The 19,371-nt window shown below is 38.2% G+C and overlaps 1 protein-coding gene across 1 annotated transcript; it reads right to left on the reverse strand.

The window, feature by feature from the left end:
* Window positions 1-9,416: 9,416 nt before the first annotated feature.
* LOC137936536 (uncharacterized) lies at window positions 9,417-18,372 on the reverse strand. The gene is made up of 9 exons (XM_068781268.1): window positions 18,107-18,372; window positions 17,189-17,367; window positions 16,760-16,941; window positions 15,742-16,026; window positions 15,545-15,603; window positions 15,383-15,419; window positions 15,194-15,265; window positions 10,215-10,536; window positions 9,417-9,975 (listed from the first exon to the last, which is right to left on the reverse strand). Exons 1-9 carry the CDS (start codon window positions 18,201-18,203, stop codon window positions 9,631-9,633), a joined length of 1,578 nt encoding a protein of 525 aa, XP_068637369.1. The 5' UTR covers window positions 18,204-18,372; the 3' UTR covers window positions 9,417-9,630.
* Window positions 18,373-19,371: the final 999 nt, after the last annotated feature.

The following is a 19,371-nucleotide window of genomic DNA, read 5'->3' on the forward strand; positions in this document are numbered from 1 at the left end:
CTCTCTCTATTCCCTCCCGACCTCCCTTTCTTCTCTGTCTTCTCCCTCTCTTCTCCCTTTCGGCCTCCCACTCTCTTATCTCTCTGGCTAGTCTCGATTAGACATCGATTAGGCATCGATTTCACCCTTCGGCTTCGGATTTCCCCCTTTGGCTTCACCCTTCGCCTTCGGATTTCCCCTTCGATTTCACCCTTCGGCTTCGAATTTCCCCAAATTTCAGAAGGTATGCCTAAACCTGAATTTTTTTTCATTAAATTAGTGTTTTATTTGATTTAAATTTATTTTCAGTGCGTAATTGGGGGTTATTTGTGCATTATTTTGGGATTTAGGGTTACGGTTTAGGGTTTATGGTATTTTAGGGATTAGGGTTTAGGGTTTAGTGCGTAATTAGGGTTTATGGTTAAGGGTATTTTAGGGATTAGGGTTTTAAAGGTTTAGGGGGTTTAGGGTTTTTAAGCTATAAGGTTTTTTGGGTTTAGGGTTTGGAATTAGGGTGTAGGGTTTAGGGCTTTTAATGTATTAAGTCCTGGAATTAGTGTTTAGGGTTTAGAGTTTAGTAGGTGATAGGGTTTAGGGTTTGATGGTTTAGTTTTTTGTTTTATGGTTTGTGTTTCGGGTAAGGTTTAGGCTAGGGGTTTATGGTATTTTAGGGATTATAATTTTTAAGGTTTAGGGGGGTTTATGGTTTTTAAGGTTTATGGGGGGTTTATGGTTTTTAAGGTTTAGTGGGGTTTATGATTTTTAAGGTTTAGTGGGGTTTATGGTTTTTAAGGTTTTGGGGGTTTTGTGTTTTTAAGCTCTAGGGATTTTTAGGTTTTTTTTTTTGGGGGGGGGGGGGGTGGGGGGTGGGGTTGGGGTTTAGGGTTTTGGGCTTTTAAGGTATTAAGTTCTGGAATTAGTGTTTAGGGGTTTTTAGTCCAATTCAAACAAGGTTGAGTCGCCTACACGGGCGTCCATTAGCCAACGAAACCCGACCCCCATCACTGACGAGGTACAGTTCATAGTGACTGCGAAGTTATATGGGGCTCTACCAGGGGTCTTCGGTGAATTTGGATTTGATGTGTGTGTGTGTTTTCATTGTTTAGTGCATATGCATTAGTGAAAATAATTTAATTAATTTTGAAATGTGTGAGAATGTTGTTGAGAATTTTTTGAAGTGCTATGAAATATTTTTGCCATGTGGTGAGGAGATTTGGGTATTATACATATCCACCACATGGTATTTTTTTTATGGTTTGTGTTTCGGGTTTACGGTTTAGGCTAAGGGTTTAGGGTATTTTAGGGATTAAGATTTTTAAGGTTTAGGGGGTTTATGGTTTTTAAGATTTTGGGGGTTTTGTGTTTTTAAGCTCTAGGGTTTTTTAGGTTTTGGGGAGGGGGGGGGGGGGGGGGGTGGTGGTTTTGGGCTTTTAAGGTATTAAGTTCTGGAATTAGTGTTTAGGGGTTTTTAGTCCAATTCAAACAAGGTTGAGTCGCCTACACGGGCGTCCATTAGCCAACGAAACCCGACACCCATCACTGACGAGGTACAGTTCATAGTGACTGTGAAGTTATATGGGGCTCTACCAGGGGTCTTCGGTGAATTTGGATTTGATGTGTGTGTGTTTTCTTTGTTTAGTGCATATGCATTAGTGAAAATTATTTAATTAATTTTGAAATGTGTGAGAATGTTGTTGAGAATTTTTGAAGTGCTATGAAATGTTTTTGCCATGGGGTGAGGAGAGTCGGGTATTATACATATCCACCACATGGTATTTTTTTTATGGTTTGTGTTTCTGTGACGAGTAAAGGTTGTCTAATAAAGTTTTTTCCGTGAGGACCGTATCGGATTTAGATTATACATGGCTGCAAGAAGACAACCAAGTGGTCGAACATATGATATTTGGACATTCGATGATGATAGCAAAATGCTCGATCTCTTGGTCGAGCAGGTCAATCTAGGGAACAAGTTGCCTAACGGGGTGTGGAAGCATGAGGTATACATGGACTGTGTAAATAAGTTCAATGAAGACACAGTCATGAAAAAAACTGTTGAGCAGGTGAAGAATCGAACAAGAGCATGGAAGAAAACATACCAAACGGTAACGAGCTGTATCAACACTAGTGGGTTTGGTTGGGATGCAACCACACAACGAGTTACTACATATAATTCTGTATGGCTTGATTACATAAAGGTCAGTAAATCTGTATGGCTCGACTATATGATGTACTATAAAATATTTTTTATGTTTTTCGCGTTAGTATAACTCTATTCCAAGACGTCTAAATGGTGTTTTATTCTTGTAGGAGCATAAAGATGCTGAGAAGTACAGACGTGAAGGCTGCCCCCTATACGACAAATTAGCTGTGGTGGTGGGAAACACAATAGCGGTAGGGTCAGGAGCTGCAAACTTTGTAGATCAGGGCGATGAGGTGATCCGTGAATCGGAACATGTCCCGATGGATGAGCCAGCGGATGTTGATATAGTTAGGGATACTCCATCACCATTATTAAGCATGGATGAGTCTCTAGGTAATCAATCTGAAAGAAGTAAACGGTCATCTTCAAGTCGTCGTAGAAAGAGAACCGAAATGCCCGATAACGACACTAGTAGCAGAATTTTTGATGCAATAGATCGAATTGCTCAGACATTTCAGAATTTCATGATGAAAGACGATATTGTAAGAGGTTGCGTCAACGCCCTCAGGGAAATCCCGGACTTGCCTACAGAATTGAAGTATCGTGCTCCTTCATGGTTGGATACACCAACTAAGAAGGTCATGTTTATGGAAATGACAGTGGAAGAGCGGGTTGAGTGGCTTAAATTTTGTTTTGAAAACTAATTGTAATGCGTTATAAATACACTATTTTTTTGGAATATTTTTATGTAGTAGACATGATCTTTGAATTATGATGTTGCAAAACTTATTAGTATGGTTTGTATTTAAATTTGATATGTTGTTGTGTTTATATATTGCATAGATAAATATGGTGTTTTGAGTATGGATGTGGAATGTGATTGAATGTAGGATGTGGATGTGATTGAATGTAGGATGTGGAATGTGGATGAATGTAGGATGTGTGAATGTGGATGAATGTAGGATGTGGGAATGTGGATGAATATGGTTGTTTATAGGTGTGATTGCAAATAGGTTATGATTGAAGATTGATGTTTACTCGTGTTTATGAATTTTAGGCGATTGAATTTGTGGATTTCCATGGATACTATGACAGACGATGAAAAGGTTGCAATTATGGTTGCATTCACAACTTTGATGATCGCCATGGAAAGATACTATATGTACCATTGCAACAAACGTGTACCACGTTCTTGTGGGATGAATGGTCCATTGTATTTGCAAAAGGCACTAGACAAATCTCCAGTTAAATTTCGTAAAGTGTACAGGATGAACCAACTGGTATTTCACAAATTCGCAGATATACTTTCTAGTAAAGGGTTTTTATCAGCCACAAAGACCATTTCAGTTGAAGAACAACTTGCATATTTCCTCCTAACTGTTGGTCAAGGACAAGTGTATAGTGTCACAGCAGAGATGTTTGATAGATCAAACTGGACGATAAGTAAGTATTTCAACAAGGTGTTGGATGCAATCCTCAAACTTCACTCTGATTACGTCAAACGGCCTTCGGAACGCACACACTCGAAGATTTTAACAAATTCAATGTTTTATCCCTACTTCAAGGTAACATCACTTCCTATAACTAAATAATTTTACATTAATATACAAAGTTAGTAAATATTAATTGAAAATGTATAATTAGGATTGTATTGGAGCTATTGATAGAACTCATATCAAAGCCAACATTCCACTTGAAGATCAACCAAGGTTTTGGAATAGAAAAGGTTATCTCTCACAAAATGTGATGGCTGCATGTTCATTTGATATGCAATTCACTTATGTACTTGCTGGATGGGAGGGGTCAGCAGCCGATTCCCGTGTATTGAAGGATGCATTGACTCGTCAAGATAAAATCTTTGTACCTGAAGGTAAGTAATATATTTTTATGCAGTACTTTTTTATCTATTTTATCTTCAATTATTTTATGTGGTATATAATTTTTATTATAGGAAAATATTATCTAGTCGATGCTGGTTATGCAAATCTTCCAGGATTTTTGGCTCCATATCGAGGAACCCGATATCATCTGCAAGAATTTGGAGATAATATTCCTAGAAATGAAAAAGAATTATTCAACCGAAGACATTCATCTTTACGGAATATTATTGAGCGAACTTTTGGTGTTTTAAAAGCTCGATTTCAAATATTAAAAGGCACTCCTCCATTTTCTTTTAAGATCCAGGTGAAAATTGTACATGCTTGTTGCATATTGCACAATTATATACGTGCAGAAGATTATGATGATATATTTGAAGATGAAGATGATGATTCGGGTGGCGAGCTCGGTGGAGGAGGTGATGCGGTCCAATTAGGTGCAATGGATGATACAGACAGTGACGATTGCGATGATCTTGAGGATGTGGGTAGCCAAGTAACAAGCATTCGGAGGCAGAGTGCATTAGAATCCACAAGAGCCGCACAATTTCGAGATGCCATATCGACATCCATGTGGAACGATAAATGATAGTTTACTCTTATTACTTTTGAACATGCGTAATTTATATGTACTAAACTTGTAACTCGTTGATTGTAATATTAAAGGCACGAACTCGTTATTTGAATAATTTTTTTTAGGTTATTTTAAAAGTTGTATATGTATTTATTTATTATTTTATTTTATTTTATTACTATATTAAACTTCATATTTAAGTCTCTGGTAAATAAAATATAATTAAAGTATGCATTTGATTAATATATCATCATTAATTATGTCAAAATATATTATTAATTAATACAATACAAATCTATCTTATGTTAATAAAATATTTTTTATTCATTAATCAGAATTTTTTTTATTCACTCTATTGTATTAGTGATTTAATAGTGGTAATTAAAATATTGTTAACTCAGACACTTTGGTTTAATTAGTTCATTTTTATAATTATTAAAATCAATAATTTTAAATTTCTATAAGATGAAGATGAAGATGAAGTTGTCTTGACTAACACCCTATTTCAAAGATTTCGAAGATGAAGTGTCTTGACTAACACCCATTTCGAAAATGAAGATCATGTAGATACATAAGATGAAGATGAAGATGAAGATCAAATTTTCATTTTGTTGACTAACCCCCCCCTTAGTCCGTGACTTCTCACTCAACACATGAACAATGTCAAAGATTTATATAATTTTTTAACACACACAGACAAAGAGTAATTCTCAATACTGTATTATCCGATTATCGGCGCCTGATCTCTGGGAGAAGCCAAAGAATCTAATTCAATCTTTCCCCAACCATTAAAAACCTCGGGAACACTCGAGCCGACATGATTTTTTTAGTTTTACTGCTCATACACGTGTTCTCTCAAGGAGATGCCTAAACCCTAAACAGTTCAGGTGGTGTGACCTGTCACTGGTGTGGGAGAGGGAACGGATTTTCGGGTAAATGATTTGAAAATGCCATTTTGTTCGACAAGAATCAAGCATCTTAAGGAGTTCTAATAAACTTATACTAATTGCGTTCGGTAGTACTTGAGCTACGGGACTCTCCTCAATCGGAAAAGAAAGAGAGAGAAAGGCATCACAGTTTGAGACTCTGATATGCAGATTTTATCCATTCTAGATCTCAAATTGGTTTCACATAAATAAAAAGGAAAAAGAAAACATCAATCATTTCTATTTTCTACTGCATTATCATTTGTATTTTCTACTTCATTATCATTTCTATTTTGTACAGATCTGAAAATTCTAAACGTACTTAATAAAGATGGCTTCCTGACTTGCTACACAAAGATCAGTAAGTAATACGCCAAAATCGCGTACCGAATTCTTCTCAATGAAAGGATTCAATCGACTGTTACTCCATGATCGTTGCTATTCATCACAAAGAATCTCGACGGCTTTGGATGGAAATTTTTGCGCCTGCGAAGGTTGTGGTTCGACGGTCTAATGATCTGAAGAAGGATGGCCCTCAAAGATCTCTGCAACAACTCCAGCTGGTTGACAGAGCCCGAGTCACCGTGGCTAGCAGGCCGATGACTCGAATTTTTACGTGCGTTTCTGTGCAGGCTGCATCTGAACGAGCCGGGATGAGTCGTAGGAGAGCACGAGCAGGAGCGCAAAGGAATCTGAGGCCTAGCCGGAAAAGAGGACGTAGAAGACGAAGAGGCCATGGCGATGTGCTTGGTTTCGAACTATCTGATTTCCGAAGCTCGGAGAGGAGATACGTGAGGCTCCATTGCGGCCGCAGGGAATTTATATCTGAAAATCGACAAGGGAAATTACGTGGGAGGAGGGACGCGTGTACAAAAGGAGAGGAAATCATTTCAAGTGAGTCCCAGCGATGATGGACAATTTAAAGGAAGACACGGGAAGGAGATAATCCAGCGGGGTGGCTCGATCTTGAAGTCTCAAAAATAAAATGGGCAAAACAATTAGATGTGGTCAATTCAGTGTTAATAAGTTTTTTCAAGATGTATGACTGATAGAGGATCACTGGTATGTGAACCAGATGTTGCCTAGTTATTCCCGATAGACCTTTAATGGTGAGTAAATCGATACCTATAAGGAAACTCTTCAAAGATGAAATTCTATAACATGGACTGATCGTCATATGGGAAATGAAGACTCGGAGTATGCAGATCGGGTTCGAAAAGAAGCGCGATTTTGTGCCCTGGTTCTCCAGTCTCCACCTGAGAATCGTCCGAGAAGTTCATTTTTTCAAGTCTGGGCGTTTCATCGCTGCTCGTTGCAACTTTGAAAAAAAAATCAGTGCCGGGGCCTTCTGGGTAAGCCACCTGCTGCTCTAAAATGGAACTTTCTTTGTCATATTAAACGCTAGAGTGGTGAAAATCTGAAAAAGGTGATCAATTCAACTGCTCGGTCTAATTGGTTCCTTCCAGTTAGATGATGAGAGTGAATAGAACCGACGGGAAATGGTTCTCGTGAGAGAAACAGCCTTGATGCTAGTCCATGAACAAGCTGACGGCCTTTAATGAGAAGCTTGACGTGAAAATCACGGGAAGAAGGACGAACACAGAGAAGCTCCGTGAGACTTTTTAGAACCAAATTTGCAGAGAATGCTTGGATATCGCTTGCAGGTACAGATCAAGCAATTGTTTCAATTTTTAAGAATGCTCCAGTACTTGAAGTAAGCATCTCAAGGACTTCTGATAATCAATCAGAAAAGAGAGAGAGAGAGAGAGAAAGAGAAGGCATAACAGTTTGAGACTCTGAAATGCAGATTTTATCCATTCAAGATCTCAAATTGGTTTCACATAAAGAAAAAGGGAAAAGAAAACATCAATCGTTTCTAATTCCTACTTCGTTATCATCATCAGTGATCGTTGTACGGATCTGAAAATTCTATATGTACATAATAAGATCGCTTCCTGACTTGCTACACAAAGATCAGTAAGTAACTTACCAAGATCGCGTACCGAATTCCTCTCAAAGAATGGATTCAAGCGACTGTTACACCGTGATCGTTGCTATTCCTCACAAAGAATCTCGACGGCTTTGGATGGAAATTTCTGCGCCTGCGAAGGTTGTGGTTCGACGGTCTGATGATCTGAAGAAGGATGGCCCTGAAAGACCTCTGCAACGACTCCAGTCGGTTGACAGAGCCCGAGTCACCGTGGCTAGCACGCCGATGACTCAAATTTCTACGTGCGTTTCTGTGCAGACTGCATCTGAACGAGCCGGGATGAGTCGTAGGAGAGCACAAGCAGGCGCGCGAAGGAATTTGAGGCCTAGCCGGAAAAGAGGACGTAGAAGACGAAGAGGCCATGACAATGTGCTTGGCTTTGAACTATCTGATTTCTGATGCTCGGAGAGGAGACAACTGAGGCTCCATTAATGCTGCGGGGAGATTATATCTGAAAATCGACAGGGGAAATAACTCGGAGCAATGGAGTGGACAGTGGACAGTGGGCACCACACGGACGTAATGCCTAATGGTGACAGTGGGCAAATCACTTTTTAACTAATTTTAGGTGCGTGCACCGTGCACGTATCGTCTTCCCATCTTCTACTCAACGCTGCAAAACCCTAATCTCTTTATGTGTCTCTGTATTCTTGTAACAGTAGAAATCCTTCATATGGGCAGAACAGAAGGAATCCAAATTGCTAAAAAGGTTAGGATCGGATCAGTCTTCGTTTCTTTCTTTCCTAGTAGATGATGCATCCAATTTCGGATTTTAGTACATAACGGAATTAGTTGCGGAGAAGCAAAGAGGTTTTTGAGACTCAGAATTTTAAAAAATCGAACTGGGTATTTCGCTTTGCTGCATGATACATCCAGGAATCGGTACAGGAAGATTTCGGAACGCCATGTGCAATTGAAAGATGAAACAAGACATGCATGACGAAAAAGCCGAAGAACTCCTATTCTGGCGTTATTTACAATTGACGACAGAGGAGTACATAGATGGCGACTGCTTATCTGAAATGGATCGAGTTCATCTTCGATAAGACATTGCTTGGGTCTTTGTTGTTTGATAAGAAAAGATGACGACGACGTTACGGAAAATTATCCTTGAAAATGCAATCGGATAAGAAAAGACGACGACGACGTACAGAATAACAGTACCGGTGCCTCGAAGAAAATTGAGATTCTCCATTAGAATCTTTGAGATTTGTGACCATGGGTAAGTGAAAAATCAAAACGTGTAATAAAATAGCTTGTTTTTTTATTATGTAGCCCACGAAGGAATAGAACCATATCTCAAAAATTTTGACGATCCAATGTTTGTGCAGAAAATCCACGGATTTAGAAGGACAATGATTTCTTGATCCCTACTTTATTGAGATCCAAACAAGCGATTGTCTAAAGGAATCAAATTTCTCAAGGTCTTTTCACAGTTGATGAGAATAACGTACACAGGTAATGGTTAAAATGAACTCAAAGAGCTCCATCTTAATTGAGACATTCTGATAAAGAAGTTCATTGCGTTACAAGCAATAGAACACTGAAGACTCGAGATTTTGTCAAATAAAGCGGCAAAAGAATTAGTAGAAAAGATGTCAAGGCTCATCAAACTTACCAAAAGGAAACACCGGTGGGGGTGTTAGAGACTCGAAGACAAAAACAGTAGTAGAAGATCATTGAAAAGAGATGAATTCTTGATTTAAATATTTCACACCGTAGCCAGATTGCATTCAATACCCATCTCTGTAAATCTCTCTACTGATCATCCTTACGTTAGTACCCAAGAACTGAAAGTTTCAAATAGATAACAGATGAAACGTGAGGGCAGAAACGGTGAGAAGAAACTAAGAGAGTATCAGCTAGAACCTCAACTGACTGGGAGAATGAAGTGTAAGAATAAATCGTAAAATCCTGCAATAGAGACAAGTTGAAGACGGAATGGAATGCACTAAATTGTCCATAAGACATGCAGCTTCGAACACTTCCAGTATTCACAACAACTTTCAATTCCAAACGAAGGCCTACTGAGCTATACACTATTTACCAATGTACAACTGAGCACCAGTTCTCCACCGAATCACCATCATTCTAGATGTCTGAGACCTCTCTTTCATTGTTGGTCTTTTCTCAGAAACTTGTGCTTAATTTTGAATAAACTGTTTGTTGTACTTCCGATGCCGCCTCTCTCTAGCATATACAACCCAAAATATTAAAGAAAGCATTACCGAAACAGAGACCATCACCAAACCGATGTAAATTCGTTTGGTATATCTTCGTAGGCTGGGGCATTTCTGTTTGCTAATGGTTGTGAATGCATCCCGCACAAACGTGCAATCTTCCAGTTGCACAAGGAAGGGGGTGTAGCGATACAAACCGTAGCTCAAAGTCACCGCAGATCTCATCTGATCGTATATCGAAGGAGTTACTCGCCCCACTGTCACACACACTCCTGCTGAGGAGACCTTGCACACGTATTTCTCCCAGACCTGTCAGAAATAAGAACAATGCCTTTCAGAGGGTTTACACTTTTTCTCAGGGGATTAATTTGGTCAACTTCCAAACATAAAATGTCAAAAGATTTGAAATTCTTAAGTATAGTTTGACAACAATATCCAAAAGAAAAAGGAAAATGCAAAAGCTATTGATAACGATTGTATCACAAGATCCTTGGACAGGGTTTAAACCTCCCTACTGTAATTTTTTTAATGAGGATTTCTTCACTTACTTGAGATGCATTGTTGAAGCTCACTTCTCCGGTCTTGCATTCACGATCACTCAGGTCGGCATGCAATGGGTTGCACAGAACAGGCATCAATGGTCCAGACTGGTTGAAATAAAGTGGGATAAATGGAGGGAAATTTTGATTAGAAACATTATTGATGACCTGGTTAACCACATTGATTAGTTGGAAAGTGGATTCCTTGCTCTGATACAAGGACGCATTAGCAGTTGCATTGTCCACACATGGGAGTATATCATCTAAAGCAGTATGCTCAGCAGGGTGCAGGACCCACTCATCCATGGCAACGCAAGCATCTGCAGCCACACTAGAATAACAAAAATCATAGACAAGAGGTTAAACAATTGACTCAATAGAAATCATGAATGAAACTTCAAAATCTTTCAATGTGGTTAGTACAGTGGAACTTGTTACAATTTTTCAAAAAGGGGTCACAAGATTAAGTTCATCATTTCATGCTTACTACAATGACCCAACAATACTCAGTAACTCGTATTCAAAACCAGTAATGCTTGTTGCTTACGCCATTAACCTATGATTTTGATCACATGCGTACAACTCTTGCGGTTGATCAGTTCTGAATACCTGGACAAAAAGCTCAGCAACATAGCTTCCACAGTATTTAGTCCTAACAGCTTTAAAACTGATTGAATATTCCTTAGAAAGGAATGTTAGCACTGTCTGAAAACAGCTTCAAATGATTGAACGTTGCTTAGAGAGAATTGTTAGCATTGTCTGAAAACAGTGTCAGATAATGAAAGCAACACGTGGAAAACACATATCACTCACACATATTAAGATCAGCTTTTCTACTCTCCGCAACCGCTATTGCAAGGTGACTCACTTTTTCACATGTATAATAAACTCAATGCATTTTTGTCCACCTTTTTCTTCTTCTTGTTCTTTTTTCTTTTTTATTTTATGAATTGTTTTTTTTTTAGGGGTGGGGGGCTCAGCTGTTTGGTCCATCTTTTTGTTGCCAACAATAATATTACAAGAACTTTAAGCCACCTCATTTCCTGTTTGCCAACTACACGATGAAACCAGATTCAAAATGTTTTAGAGCAAACTCATCATTATCATCTTCATTGGGGTTTTCCACATCCAAGATCAACTCACAACCAAAATAGCAACCGATGCAAAAGAGTATCAAGACATTGACAAAATAACATTAACAAAAGAGAACACCCTATAGGTACACACTCTTCACGTGGTTCAGTAAAAATTTCCATACATCAATAGAGAAAGCTAGAGAAAATTTCCTCTATTTTGGGCCAAGCATTAACGAGAAAAACAGGTCAAATTAACTTACAACTTGAATAAGACTAGTAATTTTCCCAAAGTTTTCTCTTTCTCTCCTTTCTTTTTTATTTTTATTTTAAAAAATTGCCTTTCTTCTTTCTTCCTGACAAAATTGTACTAATATCCTTCCTTGGTACCTTTCTTAATGGAATCAAATTTCTCTCTTATAAACAAATAAAACAAGATAAAATAAAAGACTTTAGTTTCACCACTTTGGTGGTCACTCCCCATATGAGCGATCCACTTTCCTCATTTTGCGTTATGGTCACTTTTTGTATTTATCTTCTTGTACTATCCTCCCTTGGGACGTTTCTTAATGGAATCAAATTTCTCACTCTTATAAACAAATAAAACAAGATAAAAGAAAAGACAATAGGATATTGCACATCAATTAATAACACTTACTCTCCACCTTGGGTTAGGTTCAGTGAGGAACAAACCTAGAAGCGAGGGGAGGGGTAAATAGGTTCATTAACTTTGCTGCTAATTTGTACTTTCTTTTTAATTAAGTTAATGTGTGTTTATACTTTTAGATGATTAATGTGCAAAATTTATTTTATAATCAAAATTCAAGCACAAGTAATAACTTAAATAGCAAACACACAATAAACACTATGAAATTTATTGTGGTTCACAATCCTCTTCACAGATTGCTAATCCACTGCCATGGTGTTTGCACCTCGGAATTAATTCGCTATGTTTTGGGTTGCCCAACAATACTTATAAAAAATACTCTCAAGGCCAATTACAATGTTGTATACACAAGGACTCACACCACTCAATTGACCACAATTACCTATTTACAAAAGCTCATCCTTACATAGATTATCTGCAGTGTAACAAAACAAGGGAAGAGGACAGATTGAAGAGAAACTAGGATAAGAGGAAGAAGAATGAAGAGAAGAGCAAAAGAGAGAGCCTACACCATGGAGAAACAAATCGACCCCATCTCTCTTTTATTACTTCACTTAAGATAGGTTACAAAAAGACTAATTGGTCCCTTATGTGGGGAAGTGTATATTAGTAACAGAAACTACATTCTAAACAAACTACATTCTTCCTACCCTTGTCAACGCCAATCCCCTCCCGTCCGCTGTTGTGGCAGCCTCCGTCACCGTCCACAGCTGCTCGTCGGCCACCTCAGCCGTTGCTCGGTTCGATTTCTTCCTCCCCTCGCCTGCCTTCGTCGTTGCTTTCGTCGCCGCCGCAGCCGTCAGCGCCGACAACAACTCCTCGCCGGCGCCGCTAGACCCCCCTGATCCCCGCGTCGTCTCGGCGAAAAACAATACACCTAAGTTAGGGGAGAACTAATTTTTCCTCATGTGCGATTTCGCACGTGAGAGATCATAAGCACGTGAAAAAAAAAAAACTATTTCTTGAACTTCGGCTGTCTCTTCCTCATGGCTCTTGAAGAAACTCAAATTGTTTGAGGTACTCTCTTAATGCTAACTCCACTCAAGTTTTTCAAAATAACAAATTCATAGCATTTCAGAACTGTTGATGTATGAATCCATGCTCCGAAGAAAAATATGGAAATGGGCATACAATTAAGTCATCCAAAACCATTTTTCTTAAACTTTTTCTCTGTCTCCATGATCTGGTTTTCTAGTCCTTGAATCAGAACAATCTAATTGAGTACAAATGGACAAAACTAACATTGCTTTTCAAATGAATGTTTTTGTGTTTGACTATTGAATAAAGTTTATGCATAATTATGTAATTTTTATAAATAATTTTATGCAAGGTTAATATATAGAGGTTATGCCCAATTTTATGTAAAATGTGTGCATAATTTTATATATAATTTATTTGACTTGTATTTTATACAAAGTTTTAAATGTAGGTTATTACAATTTTAGGCTCGAGCTCGAGTTCGAAATATATAAATCAGACTCAGCTCGATGCCACCCCTATGACCAACCATGCAGGAGTATCACCGGTTTAGCTCCTAAAAGCCCATATTCACATAGCATGTTAGTGATATATTTCCTTTGCGAAAGAATTATTCCTTGTTTACTCTTAACAACTTCAATCCCCAAAAAATATTTTAGAGAACCAAGATCCTTGGTTTGGAAATGTTTGCTTTGACAGACTCACCTCTTCAATCCCTTGGAAATCACTACCAGACAACATAATGCCATCTACAAACAAGGAATGATTGCAATGGCTCCTGACAAACCCTAACACCATGACAACCTTGCTAAACTTATCAAACCAGGCCCAAGGATTTTGTTTCAAAGAGTGATTTATGCAACTTACAAACTTTTCTACTCTCCCCCTAAGTAACATGCCCAAGAGGTTACTCTATGTACAACCTCCTCCTAAAGATCACCATAGAAAAAAGCATTTTTTTATGTCAAGCTGAAGCAAAGGTCACTTCTCAATGACAGCAACAGAAATTAAAATCCTGAGAGCAATCATAAAGGCAATTGAAGAAAAAAATCAAAGACACCCACATCATATGTTTGGGTGTAATCCTTAGCCACCCGCCGTGCCTTCTTTCAATAGTTCCATCAACATTATATTTGACAGCGTACACCTAACGACTACCCACAATGATAGCATATGTAGGACGTTTAACCAAGGTCTATGTATTCCTAGTCTGCAAGGCATCTATCTTATCATCCATTGCTTTTGTCACTCAGGCGAACACAAGGCATCTTGCACTTTAGTAGGGATAGAAACATTGGACAACGAAGCAACAAAAGACAAGAAGGAAGAAGATAAATTATGGAAAGAAACATACTTTGAAATAGAATGAAGGGTACTTTTTCTTACTGCAATGGGAAGATGAAAATCAGTAATGGCAGGATGTGCAGGTTGGGAGGAAGATAATTCAATCATGTCAGAAAAGGCTATAGAGGAAGATAATTCAGTATAGGGCAATAAAAAGGGTAGGGTAAGGCTTTCACTGAACTGACTTGTGGCTTATGGCTTATAGTGAGGATCAAGCCTTACCCGAACCTTACCACCACACTAGGTAGGTAAGAGCATTAGTGCAATCTTCTTAAAAACAAAAACATATCACGGACAATGTATACAGATTGCAAGCCAGAATTTGTCTTATAGAAACACAAGGTAAAAAGTCAACCAAAGTGATCAGTCACAAATCAAAGGGTGTGCTCAAATAAGTTTAGAAAAACAAGAGGCCAAAGATGAGGAGTGTGATTAATGCTCAATATTCATCCTTTTTGTATTTTTTTAGAGGAGCGTGGCGCGATTTGAACTCGCGACCTGACACACCTAATGTAAACAGAATACCACTAGACCAAACGGCCTTAGGTGCTCAATATTCATCCCTAATGTGTCTTAACCAGTTTTGTTCAAATTTAATAGACACGAGCAATGCAAATGATTGCTTGCACCTCATTGACATGTTGACAACCTATCCAAAGTAGTTTGTGACTATCTGATCTTTAGTCTAGAATTGTCTTATTCCATTCTATAAGAAAATCCAAAACATTTCACTTTCCAACAATCCTTTATACAGTTTGATTTTTCTTGTCATGATTACATAATGGCATAGCAATATCGAACAATCAATAAATGACTGAGCTACAAATAATGTTCATTCAAAGAAACAATTAAGCACCAATTCATGGTCATTGATACTATAATAAAGGCTGAATTGACAAAGGAAGCAAAAGAATTATGGCCCTTACTTGTGTAAAAGAAGAAAAACTCCACACAGAATAAATGTTCCCGCAACAAGAAGCCAACCGACTAGAACAAGTCTGCAACAAGAAAATCAGAAATTATTAACACCCTTAGAAACCAGAAAAAAGCTTCAGTAAGAAAAGTGAGTAATTAACACTAATATCTTACTGTTAAAAGGAAAACTAATATCTTACATATAAACAAGGAATTGAAGACCAAGTACAGAAAACACTGCACATATAACCACAATGAAGTAAGTTAGACATCTAAAAGAGGAATTCACATTCTGTGGCAAAACTTAGTTTTAAACACAAAAAATGAGAACGTCACTTTACTAGAGACAAAAGAAAACTTACAGAAACCAAGAAGTGCCAGAAGGAGCATTACAGCAGCAACAATGATTAAGTCCAATCTCCTGCAAGTGAGAGCAACATTGAACCACATCAAAAACAACACAGAAGAACATAATCTTCATTGCCACTTCAAACTCAAATATATCTGAATAAGAATGTATAAAATCGGATAACCGAGAAAATTAAAGTTTTAGTCTTACACATTATCCAACACGTCCTGTATTTTATCAGAATTATCATCTGCACGATGCGCCAGAGTATCAGCAGATTCATTAACCTTAGTTTGGATTTTGACAATCCTGGCTTGGACATCAGAAGGCATAAAAACTTGATCCACTCCAGCCTGCTTAGCTGCTGACAAAGTTCTTGAGAAATTCCTAAGATTCGCCACAGTGACGTTAGCCTGGCCCACAACATAGTTTAAAGTATCTGTGGTACTTTCATGTGCTTTGGCTTGCCCGTGGTACAAAATTATGCATCCAATGCTGGAAGAGGAAATGGAGCAACAAATTATTACCTACACTTGGAATCAATTTGAAACCAAAGTTTTAACACAGCAGGGTAAGAAAGTTTTCAATGTAGTAGAGTAATGTGGAAATCGTCTCTCTTCACGTGACCATACTTATATCAATCAGGAAACAGAGAGAAGTACTCAATCAACTAGGAAACACGAAAAACATAAAGAAAAAATAAATGCTACATTAAAGCACAGGAAGCCAGTGTGGCCTCAATTGAGTAACCAAAATAACCTAAAAGCTGAAAGAAATAGAGCAGAAACAATCAGAGACAATGAATTTTATGTTGAGAACGGTAACGGGTTTTAACCAGAAAATTTATTTGCAATTATTCCTTAAGAAGAAAATCTAAATGGCTTAGAGACATGACAGACAACAAGGGAAAAGAAAAGGAGGGAGAAAGCTTTGTTATTCCATCAACTAAAACAGGATTTGAGCTTTGACAATAAAGTATGAGTATAAGAACATAAATCACTAATTAGTTAACCAAAAGGCCCTGAGAAATAAAGGTTAACGATAAAAATGGTCCAATTAACAGTTTAGATATTCAAAATGTGTGGAAACACACCCATATGGTTAACAAACATTAGGAATGAATAAAAACATCAAGAAATAACTATTTTGACAGAAAAAGACCTAAAAGGGTAAAAATTGATTATAAAAATTTATAGAACAAGGAAAGCAAAGACAAGAAGAAACTCACATTGCAGCACATGTAAACAGTATGAGTAAAATAAGGGAGAGCGCATAAGCCGTCCTAGAATAGGAGTAAGTTCTTCGACGGCAGCAGCAAAAGTAACAGCACATTGACAATAACACCAAACCAAAGAGGACGAACCATATGGCACCAACAAGGAATGGAGGGGCAACAGTAAAACCAACAGACTGCATGGGAAAAGAAATTAGTTAGAAGGAAACTAAATGTGATAACATTTTTCTCGAGTGTTCATTACACACAGACTACATCTCATGCCCAGGTGAGGCTTGAAACCAAGGCCTCACATTGGACAAACACCCAAGTGGCCACTGAGCCAAAGGTCTAATCTACAAAAATATACTAACATATTGACAGAAACAAATAGATAATGATGCAATTCGTGAAGGAAAATAATTTGGCAGTCGAGGAACTCACAGCCCAGTAATGCTTGTTGCTGATATTCCATCCACCTTCATAATATTTTAAGTTATCCAAAGGGTCTTTCCTGCGTGTTCTCTCCGCAGCTAATACGAAAGAGGAGTTCCCTACACTGCTAGCTGGAGGTGATGCTTCAGCAACAGACCTCCTTGATAAAACCAAGTGATGTATTCCATCTGCAGAATCCCCAAACAAAAGGAAAAAATAAAATTTTGTGAGCATGTTTTAAAAAATTTCATTAAATCATTTCTTCAGTGTTCTAAAGTTGATTTTTAAATTGTAAAAAATCAACCAATACATGATGTAGATAAAGTCTACACTCAGCAGAACCAAAAGTCTTCATCAGACGAACCAGAGGGTAACTCATTTACGATGAGTACAGCTCCTACATAACTATTATGATGAAGAACTCGGCGACTCAGAATTTTCTTTTAGATACAATCCCACACACAAAGAATACAGATGACAGAAGAAGGAAGAAAAGACAAAAAATATAAAAATAATATCCAAACCAAACCATTCAATGCAAAGCGTCAGGACACGAAAGTTGTATGCAGACATCTGAAGACCAACTTACTTTTTAAACTGGAAATAGAGGCCGAGAAGCAAAAATAGATATAGAATCAAACAAGAAAAAATTGGTTCCAGCTTCAAAAGCCAAAACCTGCCTGTTCGGGTCTATAGTCGGGGAAACAACTTTTATCGGCATAGCACCGAACAAGAGCCATTTATAGAATATCGGAGAAGAAAAACAAGTTTCATAAGCCAACTAATCCCAAAATGAACAACCGGAATGACTATCTCCATCTCATATTCTGACGCAGATAGCCTCTCGGACCACAACATCACACAAAAAATCAAGGAAAGTCAGTACAAACAGTCAATGAAAAGAATGTGAGCCCAAGAGAGGAAAACCTTGAATGGGTGTGCTCTGAAAGCGCTCCAGTGTAGAAAGACCGCAAGCACAGATACAAAACGTGGAGAAAACAAGAAGGTAAGCTCTGAGATACATGGTTTCCCCTGTAATCTTCTCCTCTTCCTCTCCGAGACCTCAACAAAAGGACCTACCCGGCTTCCGCCGCAGAGAAAACAGTAGTACAGAAAATAACGTTTCGGACCTTGGGTAATAAAGAAAGGTGACAAGTTTACGCAGAATGATATTTTTTATTTATGTTTTTTTTTCTTCGAATTTCTTTATGGTTCCGGTGAGATCTTTCCTTTTTTTCTGATGCCCACGTCTACTCTATTGAGGGTGATGGTTGAAGACGCGCTTCTGTCCCCTGGCGGTGCTGAGATTACAGGAATGGCCTTCTATTCTATTCAAAACAGCAACGGTAACCACGCCCTTTATTTATACGACGGAAATACCCCTTCTAGGTTAGGGCTTGCACGTGATTCGAAAATGATGGGAAATGTCTTGCTTGGCTTCGAAAGTACTTTGGATTTATTAATTTATATCCATTTAAATATTCCAAATTTAATTATTTATTTTGCACATCGAAAACTTCCATGAGAAATTAAAGAAGGGTAAAAGTGTCAAAGAAAGAAATTCGATTTTCGAATAAAGAAGCCGCATTAAATAAGAAGACAGACCGACTGAGGGCCAATCAGATCCTGGAACAGATCCAACTCCCTCTGGGCCCACTTTAACACGTGTAACGAAGTACTGTGCGCGTGTCACAACTCACATGCTCGTGAAAAGGACCCTGGGGCCTGGGCGTCGTCGTGCTCGACAGGTCAGGGTTTTGCTGTCTTCGTTTCTTTGCGTAAGGGCTTCGTTCTTCGACTCTAGGTAATTAAATAATGTTCGCTGTATCTTGTGGCGATGCTGAAGTCATGACAACTAGCAGCAATCTACGATCTGGAGTCCACGATCATCGGTTTTTTAGTCCTTTAGCGAAGAGGTAATGAGGAAGATCAAGCCATCTGTTTTCTTCGCGTCATTTTTTTTTGTTAGGGTTATCACATGGGCGGATGATCTCCAGAAAAAAGTCGGTAGATTTGCAGCTTCCTCACGTTGCATTTAATTATAAAAAGGGGCGAGCGGTGGAGGAAGAAGGAAAACAATCATTGGCAGTTGGGGCATTGCTTTGAAGCTTCGGTTCAGTGAAATTTATTGAGGAAAGCTTGGTGCAGCATGTGCTGGGGAATAATGAGGATTGAAAAACCGAAACTCTGTT

This window comes from Aristolochia californica, unplaced genomic scaffold (genome assembly GCF_029961685.1).
Source record: "Aristolochia californica isolate CCGP_79_NKW_82.1479 unplaced genomic scaffold, dmAriCali1.0.hap1 SCAF_7, whole genome shotgun sequence".
Classification (NCBI taxonomy): Eukaryota; Viridiplantae; Streptophyta; class Magnoliopsida; order Piperales; family Aristolochiaceae; genus Aristolochia; species Aristolochia californica.